Below are 13,349 nucleotides of genomic sequence, written 5' to 3' on the forward strand. Positions count from 1 at the left end.
TGCACATTGTGTCCACAATGGGGTATCGGCCCCTGGAGGGCAGTGGCGTATCATAATCAGTGCCGCATTTCTTTTCTTTTTTTTTTTGCACGGTACCCGGTCCTCTCTCTGTTGTGGCCTCTCCCGTTGCGGAGCACAGGCTCCGGATGCGTAGGCTCAGCGGCCATGGCTCAGGGGCCCAGCCGCTCCGCAGCATGTGGGATCTTCCCAGACTGGGGCACGAACCCATGTCCTCTGCATTGGCAGGTGGACTCTCAACCACTGCGCCACCAGGGAAGCCCCAGTGCCGCATTTCTTAACGCACTCAGCACAATGCCTTGCATATAGGGAACATTTCACAAATGCTTGTTGAAGAAAATCAATTCATTGGCCTTTATTAGATCTTCTTAATTTATATAAATGCTATAGTTACTTAAGAATGCAATATTTATTAAATGATATACCTATTAATATAAAATTAATATACCTATCAATTTGCTTCTTCTTTGTCCTTTGGTAAAACAGTTTTAATTACCTGAACTTTTCCCTTGATGTTGAAAATAAAAACACCTTATCTAACTTAACAGTTGACAGTGGGCTCTGACATCTTTTATAGCCTGTAAGCATCACCACAGCCCTGTGAGGAAGGATGGGTCAGGGTTGACAATACTCAGAGGAGGAATCTGAAGCCCGAGAACATTAAATAACCCGCCCCACGTTAGAGAACTAATGTGTGGTGCCACAACTGGAACTTAATTTCTTTCCACATTTGTGGGAATTTTAAAGTTCCATTTCCCAAATGTAAAATTTAAACTCTCATGATGATGCATCAACAAACATTCTTTAGAGAATCACTCTGCAGCTTTTTTTCCCCATGTGAAATTAATTCAGAACCACCACACTGAAGGAGAACCCAATCACGAATCCCAGTTGAAGATAAAATTCCTCGCATATGTAATCAGGAAACATTAGAAGAACCTGTGCACGCCTACACGTTCCCTTCCTGGTGGAAAAATTTAGAGTTGATCTGTCTTGCTTCTGCTCCCCTGCATCTCTTTCCTGTCCCTTCCTCCATTTTCTCTTCTTCCTCGGGTTAACTTCAGCTTCAGTGTTCCCTCCATCCTCTCATTTACTTTAACCCCATTTACTTTAACAAATATTCTGTTCCTGGGAGTAAACGCTGAGTGACCCAGCTTTCCTAATTAGTTCTCTCTGCCCTGGCACAGACCTTGACACCCAGTGGGGACACAACCAATGCCTGCCGAGGAAATGAAAGATGGAATAGCTGGATGCAGCCTCTCCAGTTTACGGGTCCTTTATTAGGCTGTATCCATCAACCATCATGCTAGTTACCTCATGAATAAGAACGCTAGATTTGCCAGTTTCACCCCTACATCAGGGCTGCTCAGTAGAAGATTTCTGGGGGTGATGAACATTTCTGTACCTATCCTGATCAATACGGGAGGCACTAGTCACATGTGGCAATGGAGCACTTGAAATGTGGCCAGTGAGACTGAAGAACTAAACTTTTTATTTAATTTCAATTAATTAAAATGTAAATAGGCACATGCAGCTAGCGGGTACCTTAATGATTAGTGCAGATCTGTCGCATTTCATCTGAAATCTGGTTATATTATCCAAAGAGAATTCACATGATAGAAATGACTGAATATGTAATTGTCAGCCATAAGCACTAAATATACTACTTATTCACAAATGTGTACAAGTAACCTTGAAAAGGGTTTGGTTACTTTTCAAACCAAAAGTTTACTTTTCAAACCAAAAGTTTAGAGAACAGAGAGTGGGGAACAGAGAGTGGGGTTGGATTTAGATTTGCAGCTCATTCTCAGGGTAACTCTGATCTTAGTTTTTCTCCCCTAAATGGTTTTCTTGAGGTCATAGTGATGGCATTTGTTTATGACTAAGGAGTAATCTGCATGGTATTTCAAAAAATAAAGTTTTCAATTCAGAAATTCTTGAATAAGAGTTACTATTCGTAATTCATACATAAGGTTTTTTGTAATAATGTTTTATCATATGTGAGGAAAAAAACCAAATACCCATTGTAGGGTTTACTGTTTACAGCATTTCTTATCCTAAAACAGTAGCTCTAAACAGTTACTGAGTTTATTTACTAAAACATAAAGATAAGAGATTTAATTGATATGAAGAGGCTTTCAGAATCTAATTAACCTCCCAGCTAGTCATTAACTCTATGACCTTTAGAAATAATTGACAGGGAATTTTTTTTTCCTTATTCAAAACTTCCATCAGGTGGCTAAACTTCAGGGTAACACAGAATACACTAAATGCCGCTGAGACATGACTGGATAACATGCCAAACAGCTATTAGTAAAATGAGATATATATCCAATAAGATAATCTATCCACCCAATCTGTTGTATGCATATGCAGCATTTGCCTAATTATAGTCCTTTTAATGATCGAGTCTGGAGTCTTTTCCCAGAATGTCCTATGAATTATTTTGCTCATGAGGATAATGAGGAAAGCATAGCTGCCACTACTCCCTGTACCCACAGCACACATCCCCAACCATTCATGTCACACTTGCCTGCCGAGTCTGGTCTGGAACTCAGAAGCTCCCTCAACACATGCTCTAGGGATCCACTACCAGCTGATGGGCACTCACAAGGGAGGTGGCCAGGAGAAGCAGTGCTCACCTCACTGTGTGATGACAGGCCTTTTATACTGTAGTACTTCCAAAAATGTTAACACACTTGCTTTCAAGAGTCAGTTTCACCAAATAGCGGTTTTAAAAAATCTTTTTTTTACGGTATGATAAATGTTCAATAATGTACTTTCAAACTCCATGCTGGAGAAAATAGGTATTTGGAAAGGGAAGTCTGGATCCTTGTTACTCAGAGCTTGGTTCACAGAGAGCAGCATCAGCATCACCTGGGAGCTTGTCAGAAATACAGACTCTTGGGCCCTGCCCCATGTTCACTGAATTAGAAGCAGCCTTTCCGTTAGATCCCCCAGTGATTCAGACGGGGCCAGAGGCATTTTGTTTGAGACCCTCTGATATCTCTTGTCAGATCCTGGCCACAGTACTAGCATTGTGTCTCTTTTTCCCAGGAATCCATATAGGTTGGTCTGAAAGTCTTTTACTATCCACCAGGACTACAAGGAATATTTCTATGTGGTCTCCTGTGCCTATTTGTTCTTTTCTTACACAGCAACAACTTTTATTAATCTCTGGTTCGCTTGAAAGATTCTCACTTTTACTACTATTAGAACCGATCTGACTTCAATGAAGAAAATTTGGTAAATTTTAATATACCATAATGATCATCAGTAAGTTGTTTATACATATTATATATACACGTAAGTATGTATATATATGTAAATATGTATGTGTGTGTTGTGTGTGTGTATATATATATATATATATATATATATATATATATAATATTTATTAAATGTCTACCATATGCCATACATTGAGCTGGCAGTTGGAGTTACAGAGATAAATAAAATATCATTATTTCCTTTAGGGGAGGGAAATAGATTTATAATAATAATTTTAAAAAACGCAGTGAGGCAGTTGAAATAATAAACATCCTTTGATCAAAGATTCATCTTCTATTCTGACTCTAGGCAGGGCTCTGAAATTGTTCCTAAAACTTCACTTTTGAATATTTCACAGCCATATATTTAATACCAATCCTGAGGAAGTAAAGATGTTCTTCTCTTTGATATCTTATTTGATATGTTTTAAACCAAACAATGTTACTTTTACCTAGGGGCTATCAAGGGCTAGAATGCAACATTTGGTTCAAATGTGCTGTCCAACACCAAGTTCTACATGCCATGAAGTCTGTAAATATCATTAAATATTGACGATTATGATCCAGGCTAAATATGTTTCCCCCTTTCACTTTCAGGTACTGACAAAAAAAAAAAATCATGAGGACTTTGGTCTGCTCCAGTTCAAGGTGGTTCATATAAAATAATAATGATAAAATGGTGATGTTGATAATGATAAAGCAGTTTCACCACTGACAAAAGGCTGTATTTTGAAACCTATTGTCTTTTCTGCTCCTACTATTATTAAACAATTTTCTGTTGACTCTGTGTTAGTATTAAGCCATTAGAGCTGTGCAATGAAAGAGATGAGAGGAAATTCAGTTTTATTGCCTTGTGCATATAACTTAAGTAATCTAACACGCACTTCATTTGTTCAACAGTGATTTTCTTAATAACTGAGATGTGAAGCAGCTTTTCCTGTTTACAAAACGTATGCAAATTAAGCAAGAGCATTATTTTTAAAAAGGAATGGATTTTCAAATTTGACATATAAAAAATCCATTGTGATAGAAATGAGAAATATGAATATATTTTTAGACACGTTTCTCCTTTTAGACTTTGGGGAACAAATATAAATACAATTTACAGGGACTAGTAAAAGTCTTTTAAAGATATATAAACAAAAATGAGCATTACAATTTAGGAGAAATATACAAAACCTTTTTTTTTTTTTTGACAAAAATCACTTCTTTCTCGTTTTCCTTAGAAGCCTCAACACTGAAGGTTTAAATCTTTACAGAATATACTAATCCTATCTTCATTTTTCAATACTATCTATTGAAAAGCAATTATATACTTGGTTTAACAGAGGACAGGGCAGAGTTACTGAGCTACTCGCAGTAAGAACTATTTTAATTATAATTTATAGTAACCTAAGAAGAATTTTTAATGTAGCTCAAGAAAATTATTTTTCTAAGTTCCTGAAAAAACTGCTTTTCTAAAGAAATTAATTACTAATTATAAAGTTAAATTAATGGCCCACGTTGCTTCAAGTAAGTTTAAAACAGTAACAAGAAAGACCTAACCATCTTCCCCTTCACAAGCTTCACATTTAAAAAAAAAAACAGCACACATTACCTAGCTTACGTGGCTTGTGCTCCCTGTCAGCCTGGACAACTCGAAAGTGCTTTCAGACCAGACAGTGAGTTTACCGATCGACTGCGTGGTTATTGGTGTGAGGGGTAAAATGTGCTTTTAGTTTTATGAGGAGTGTTTAGTTCCAAACTGGTGTCTCTCGAACATTTATGTTCTGGATTCTAAAATCTCAAGGCTACACAGTTCTTCACTTCTGAAATGCACTGCTCAAATTTCATATTGAAGGATTAATCCTGGTGTTGATTTGAAAACACCATTAGTTTCAATGCCTCCCTTTTCATCTTTCAGTCTAGACCAGTGCTGTCTCACAGAACTTTCCGGATATCAATGCATTCTACATCTCCCCTTGTCCCACTTGACAGTCACTAGCCGTCTGTGGCTAGTGGCTACTGTATTGGATGGCACAGGTCTAGATTACTGTAGTTTTTGATTGTGCTTTGATAAAATTTTAATAAACTGTTTCATTGGAGCTATACAAATATTTTTCACACTTTAAATGAATAACATTATGCTGTATTATAATCATGTAGCTGTATCCTATTATAACTGTCTTCCCCTGTTTATTTTTTTCTAAAATATATTCTGATGGCCTAACATTCTCTAGACCTCACATTAAAGCCCAGGAGATGTGATAGTAAACAAAATGTGCACAGTCCCCGCCCTCCAGGAGTTTAAAACCTAGTGTGGAACAAGCAATTGAGTAACAGCTTCCACAGTGCCTTGACAGGGAAAATACAACATATTATGACTATAATATGGGAAAGGCTAACACAAGTTATGAGGCATCTCCAGGACACTTCCAAAAGTATAAACTGGGACCTGACTTGAATGAAGGATAAATAAAAGCCAAGTAAAGGCCTAGTAAGGAATGTTGAAGACAAAACAAACAAGGTTTGGAGAAGTTGAAGGATATAAACATCATTAGGTGGCTTGAGTATAGGATGGGAACTGGGGGGGTTTGGTTGGAGGGAAATAGCAAAAGGTGAGGCTAGAGAGGAAGAGAAATACAGGGGCTAGATCATGCATGGCCTTGTGAGCAATCTTAAGGACCAAGAGTCCTTGAGGGGCCTTGTTTATGTTCATATCTCCAGGCATTCCATGGCACATAGCATATGGCAGGAATTCAGCCAATCTTTGTTCAGTGAACACATGAAAGAATGAAAATTCAACAAATGACCAAACAAATAAGTGAATGTGCTTTTTCTTTTAAGAAAAGCATCTATAAAGTATGCATAAAAATAATGTCATGTATCTATATTTTTATATAAGTATAAAACTGGAACCTATTTAACTGGGTTAGATACAATGAAAGCTCAAGTAAAAGACATATTTTTATATTTTACATCTACTTACGAATTTTGTAATACAGAGTTTGTAAAGAAGTCCAATTCCACTATTTACTGCATTTGCTTTTCTACAAAAATTGTTCTTAATTTTCACCAACTACGTAAAGGTAGTTAATTTATTGATAACCTCCAGTAGCACTGTGGAACACTGAAGTTTATAAGCTATTTTAAGGCCTTTTCAGACCCAATTCAGGACTTAAGTATTACTGTGCAAGGAGATATTTTGCTGGAACAACTGTTCTTAGAAGTCTTTAAATCTAAACAGGAATCAGGTAATAGAAAATAAAGTTTCACGTAAGTATCATCTCTTATTCTCCCCTTACTTTCTTCCCCGCCCCTGCTCCTCTCCCTCTCCCTCTCTCCCTCTCTCTCTCTCTCTCTCTCTCTCACACACACACACACACACACACACACACACACACACACACACACACACACACTGTCTTCTTGCCCATCCTTGCATCTGAAAAGAAAAAAAAAAAAAGCCAATAATCTTCTACTGAGAGAGCTGTGGATCAAAGGTTCCTTCTATAAGTGTTACATCCATCTTTTTGATTTGCCAGGGAGCAGCATGGGGCATTGTGTTTTATTCCACGACCACACTTAGTCTCTTAGCCACTGGCCCAGACTAGATGAGTAGCTCAATAGAATCACTGAGTCACTGAGTGGTGAGAGGCTCCCTCCTGGCAGGTGATGCTCCCATATGGGTTTTGCAGTTAGAAAACATGTGCTGGATATGGAGGTGACCTGTCTAGGACTTCTGTCACTCCAAGGGTCACCTGGAATGATCTGGTGATCAACGACCTGTTTGAAAGTTTTATTAAATTGTTTAGCCTAAGCCTTCCTTTCAGTAGCTTGTACTACATTAAAGAGATTATTGCTCCTTTGCCCTCCAATCGTTTCCAAGCTGATTTTTATATATTTTTTATACCCTTAACACAAATGCCTGTCTCCTGGTTCAGAATTCCATGACCAGTGCTGAGCATAAGCTGGTGCCTGCTAAATCATCACTGAGTGAAGGAATGGCCTTACGGGCTTACAGCATGTTCCGTGGGATCTGCGATCTTCAGGTCATCCTGAAGGGCTCAACCCCGCATCGCCTTCCAGAATAGAGCTCAGCACCAACTGTGAGAGCAGGAAGGCAGCTAAGAGAACGAGGAGTGGAGCTAGACAGGTGGAAGAGATAAAGGGGGCAGTTCCTTAATACCATCAGAGCCTCTACTGAATTTCCACAGCCTCACAAGCTAGCATTTTGGATAAGTATCTAGTATACTTGTCACAGAGTTAAATAAAATGGACTTTCTTCAAACGAAGTGCTTTTAATACAATAACTGTTTTTTGTTTTTTTTCTAACCAATGGATTAAAAATTTAACACATTTACAAAATCTGGCATATTTATATATTGTAGCTAAACAGATATTCAAGCTGCATTATAATGTAATAATAATAAAAAAAGATCCCAGTTTGTCTATTAAGTCTTTGTAAGTCTTTGTGCCATTGTAACAGTAGTGCTAATTATCAAGCAAAGATATGATAATTACAAAGAGCTTTTTTGCTAAAAGAAGGAATCTTTTTCAACACCCACGTGCTGCACAATTTCCTATGACCTTGTAACACTACTCTGGTACGGCCCAGAAATTTGTATTTCAGTCTGAATGCTGGGAATCATATTATTTCTCTCTCTGTGCCAATCTTTTTCTCTTGTGAGTAAACTGTTTCCAGAAGGCTAAGGGAGAGGGGTAATGGTCCAAATGGGAAATATACAACTAATGACCCTTCATGAAACATATTATGCTCCTCATTAAACTTACTCAGTTAACTGTATTACATTAAATTAAAATAAATAGGATTTAAAATTTTACCCAGGAGTAGCAAACTACCCTAACTTTCAACTTTGTGTTAGATCCATTCTAAGAATGGATTTCTCAAGTCGCTGATGTATCACAAGTTCTTAGCCTCCAACACAATTATGTCTTAGTCTCCTAGAGGTTTTCAAACTTAGTGTGTATAAGAATTACTTGGGAAACTCGCTAAAAACGCAGCTTCCTACCCAGATCCCCTCTTCTCCACCAAGTATCTCAAGCATACTGATTTTAGTGAAATGCACTTTGGAGAGTACTCTATGTATTTTTATGGTATAAACTTTGTCAAGCTTAGGGTTCCCACTTTACTTCTTTCTCCATCATCTCAGTTATTACTAAAGTGTGGGAAAGCCGAATGGGTGAAGACTGTGTAATTCATATAGTTGAGCAGGGCAGTCCCACAGCGTGTTAGACTTTTATATGTTATTTTCATCCAAAGAATCAAACCATCTCTAGTTTTGGTCTAGGAGCCTCAGAATGTCGTTTTGAGAGATTCACAACTTTCATCTACTGATGTTAAGTGCAGGATAATAGTGGAGTTGCTACTTTACTCTCTTTTTGCTTTTTAAAGAATTACATTGTACAGACTTTCAAATTCACTGCCTTCATTTTTGAGATGAGAAAACTGCTCCCCGCCCCGGGAGAAGTAGCTCATTTGTCACCCAGTAAGACTGTGCAAGGCAAGGGTTAAAGTGCAAGCCCTTTGACTTTCAACCCAATGTTCTTCTCATGACCTTGAAGAAGTCTACCTCAGATACCCATCTGTCCAAGAATATGAAAATCTCTAGAGTATGTGAAGTTTTAAATCTCCTTTAAACCACATAGTATATTCCTGAGCAACGCCCTCACAATACAATTTTATAGATTTTTAAACTCCTTAGAAAACAAATTTTAAAAGTCAACACATTTTCAACTAGTTTAATATGGTTCTACTGCACTTCCCATCATATTAAGAACTGGAGCAGTTCAAATCTGATGACAAATTCCAGCTCAGATTTTTCTGTTACCCTGCAATGGTTGTTGTAATGATTTTGGTAATGAGGTGGAGTTTTGAGTATGGAGTTGTTTTCTGTTCAGAACTTATAGTTAAATGTGCGTGAATGTACACAAGCATGCACACGAAAGCACTCATGAGGTTTGACAACTGACAACTGTTAATATTTATGTCTATGTATTTTCATACTTATGTGTGCACATGAATAAAATACTATCTGAAATACATACTAGGTAAGTTTTATAAATGATCTTAAATTTCAAGATCAAGGCAAGCCCACAATTAAAATTATCAGTCAATGAAAAACTAAATGTGTAGTAATGCGAATCTGAAAGTATTTTAAATACACACCACATTAGGTCTACTCATCATCTACTTTTGTTTCTCTGAAATTATCTGCTTGGCCTACTAGGCAAAAAATAAAAAAATTTAATTGATCAGCTCAATACTTTAAAAAAACTTCCAAATAAAAGCAAAGAAACGAGAATTAATCTTAGACAATTAAAACAGGTAAAGAGAAGATGGATGTGAGAGGCAGATTAGTTTGATCAGAACTAGATTTTTTTTAAACCAGTTCAAACAATTTAAGCAACGGCAAGAATAACTTGTATTCTGGCAGATTGATGCTGAATACATACTTTCGAAACATTTATTTTCTCTTAATTCTGGGAAAGCAGTCACAATCTAGGAAACCACAAGGAGATAGATAGGTGAGGAAAACAGACAGATGGGGGGCATTATATCTGTATAACGGGGACATATACCTCATTACACCTCTTCCTTTTTGGTTTAGTATTCATTGCTTACAAAGGGTACTATAAGGCAATAACACTTAAATAGGATACACGTGAGAAGCATTTAAAATCGTACAGCAATGTTACTTATGCTAACAAATCAAAAATATTTTTGAGTTTCAACGCCATGCTTATTTATTTTTGGCACAATGGAACAATGTTTTAAATCTAACTTGGATAAAATACCAAGTAACATTTAGAAATTCATTTCCATCAGATTTCTGATCCCATGTATATTAACAGTGCTATATTAAATGATATAATTTTGGGGAAAAGATTTCTAGGAGAATAATTGTCTTTACTCCTTCAGCATGAATACATTAGGAAGAATGAATTAGAAAGAAGAGACATAAAATGAAAAACAAATGAAAAGTTGGGGTGAACTCATTTTTAAATATTTTTTTCTTTGCTGGGAAACTAGCATATACTTAAAAGAAATCATGAGAAGTCATCTAAAATGTGGGCGAGCCATCCCCTGGCCACACTTCCCCGTTCTGGCAGCCTGACACTGCGGTCGACAATGACGACTCTTGAAGGATGAGGTTAATAATCTGACACAGGTGCCTGATTTCTAGCAAGGACCAGATTCATGTAGTCCCTATTATCATACCGCCCTACCTTGCATTTTGAGAAAGAGAGAGGGTGGAGTAATAGTTGGGGCGATAAACCTGGGTACACCTGTGGGAATATGAACATCTTGGGTAAAGCAAGATGTGCTTGTGTGGGGGGGAAGGGAGGGGGGAGCTCTGAACACCCGTGGCTCTGCCTGTTTGCGGTTCACCAGGCACGCATGCGCGCTCACCTCCACGATGTCTGAGTTCGTCCGGCTCTCGTGCGGCTCGTTGTACTCGGTGTACTTGAGCAGCACCTTGTCCATGTCCGTGCTGGCGTACTGGAACAGCTTGTTGGTACTGTTGAAGATGATCAGCGCGATCTCACAGTCACACAGCACGCTCAGCTCATACGCCTTCTTCATCAACCCAAATTTCCTCTTTGTAAATGTCACCTGGAAAAAAGAAAGCAGACACGTTTTTTTAAAGAGGAAAAAAAAAAAGCATGCCTTTAAAAATAAAACAGTACTTTTTTCCTTTGTAAAACAACGTGTGTTGTTGTCAGAGCCCTCGGGCACTAACACATTTGGAAAGAAAGCAAATAAATCTAAAACTAATTTCTGCTTAGAATTCGAAATTGTGAGATTTCTAGCTTGCTGCTGAATGTGAAACTGTAAATGCCAGATTTAATGTAGGGCATTTCAATGAAGGTGACCAGAGAACTGTTCATGTTTCTTTGAGCAATTCAAGATTTAAAAGAGTCCATTTCAGCAGGGTTAGCATATTTCTTAATTATAAATTCGGAGCTTATTTTTGGGCCATGTGAAGACTGGACATGACATTATGGACATAGTATTTTAGATCTATGTTCAAAATTTCTCAAAACTGTTTAGTCTCATGCCATTGAACTGAAAACGCTGAAGGGATCTGACTGTACTTTCAGACAAAGTTGTATTCTGTTTTCTAGAAATCCAGCAGGGAGTTGGGAAGTGCTTTAGCCATAACTCTGTTAGGGCTTTGGTTTCATTCTTCTGTGTATCTTTCTTCCTCTCCCAAGCCAGAAACTGTATTGCCATCTTTGCCTTTCTCTTCTTTTACTCTAATCTATTACCAAGTCCCACAATTCCTCCCCTCAAAATGTTTCTCATGTTCACACTTTCTTGTCTATTTCCCAGGCATCTCTATCATTCATGTCTTTATCAGCTCCTGTCCTAGGCGATCTCCCTGTCTGAAACCATTCCCTCCTCGATTCATCCTAATCTTCAAAACCTTACTCTTGTCACTGCCATTTCCTGATGGGCCGGCTACAAGAGCTCCCCTCTCTGGCTTCAAATACCTCTACCTGCCAGTGCAAATATGCATTTTACTATCCCCAGTTTCAGTCTTCTCTTGATTAAATTCCAGTCTGCCCACCAAAAACCATGAACATTCTTAAGTATAAGCCTTTATACTTCATGGTCCAGTGTTTCCCAGCAGGTCTTTTGTAGAATATTATTTCTACAAAATACTCCTTAAGACAGAAAGTTCAATGGTCCAATGTGTTTGGGAAATGAGGCACAGCGGTATATTAAAGGCTGAGGAACTTTTTAAACTTTAACCTGCTTCCCAAACTTACTGCTGACAGAACGTTGATTTCTTTGCTTATTTATTTATTTTGAGGAGCACTTCCTATCATTCTTCTGAACCAGGTTTTTGAGGCATCTACTCTGGGAAATGCTGACTGACTTTTAAATAGTCACCTTTGAAAATAATAACTAACTTTTTTTCCTCAACTTCAAATCCAACCCATCTTGCAGAGGTCAGCTCAGTTTTATCTACTACCTACTCTGGTGTAACTCCTAAATCTAGAGTCCCGCTCCTTTTCTTTCTCTTTGTCTCCAGCCACCCTATGGATGTCCTCCACTCATGTGTCTATCTAAAAGTCCTAGGAACCTCAAACCCCCAAAGCCCAAACTCACCTTCACCCTCGAATCTGCTCCCCTTCCTGGGTCCCCCATCTCACCATAAACTCAGTCACCCAAACTAGAGACCGCTGAGTGGACTTGGAATGTCCCCTATCCCACACGCCTAAATAAATGTGTTGACAGGAAGTGTGCACTAGCAGACAGAAAAGCTGACTTCCTGGTCTCCTCATTTCCCCACACTTCTGTTAATACTTATTGTTTTACCCATCACCCCTTTATTTTTTCTTATAGTACTTATCATATTTTATAACTTGTATAATTTTGTGTGTGATCATTTGTTTAATGTCTGTCTCCTCCACTACAGTGCACGTTCCACAAGGGCATGTACCATTTTTATTTTGCCCACTGCTGTATCTCCAGTGCCTAGAACAGCAGACATATGGGCACACATTAAAAATCTGTAGTTTAAAAAATGAAATAGGGAAAACTATTATGTCATTTTTAGAAATATCAAAGTGATGTATGTTATATAAAACTGTGATAGCTTTCCCCACCGAATTTTTATTTAACAACTCATAAACAGAATTTTAAAAAGATAAATCTACACTTTAATAATGATTACATTCTTTAATCACATCTGCACTGAAGGCAGCATGATAGAAAGGGAAGAACATGGGGTCTGGATTCAGGGGACCCTAGATTTGGATGCTGATCTGCTATTTATTAGTCATGAGAAATTCACTTAACTTCTTCAAATTCGATTTTTCTCCGAGTCTGATTTTTCATCTATAAAACGGAGATAACACCTACTTGTGGGGTTGCTGCAAGGATTACATAAAATAACATATGTACAGTATCAAGCTTTGTGTTTAAAGTAGAAGCTCAATAAATCTTAGTTCCCATCCCTTTCTTAGTTGATTTACAGGAAAAGAACTTACAAAATACACCTGCCTTAGTGGCTCAAAGAGTCCTGATCAAGGCTATTTGAGGATCTT

The 13,349-nt window shown here is 37.8% G+C and overlaps 1 protein-coding gene across 14 annotated transcripts in view; it reads right to left on the reverse strand.

Moving 5' to 3' along the window:
• MEF2C (myocyte enhancer factor 2C) overlaps positions 1-13,349 on the reverse strand; it is a 166,884-nt gene that overhangs the window by 63,315 nt on the left and 90,220 nt on the right. For 13 of the 14 annotated variants that reach the window (XM_065874014.1, XM_065874016.1, XM_065874017.1 and 10 more), the window contains one exon: positions 10,702-10,905. The exons of the other annotated variant lie outside the window; for it this stretch is intronic. In XM_065874014.1, coding sequence (XP_065730086.1) covers positions 10,702-10,905 — 204 coding nt within the window. The remainder of the gene's footprint in view (positions 1-10,701; positions 10,906-13,349) is intronic. 14 annotated transcript variants of the gene reach the window in all.

This window comes from Phocoena phocoena, chromosome 3, assembly GCF_963924675.1.
Source record: "Phocoena phocoena chromosome 3, mPhoPho1.1, whole genome shotgun sequence".
In the NCBI taxonomy this organism is placed as follows: domain Eukaryota; kingdom Metazoa; phylum Chordata; class Mammalia; order Artiodactyla; family Phocoenidae; genus Phocoena; species Phocoena phocoena.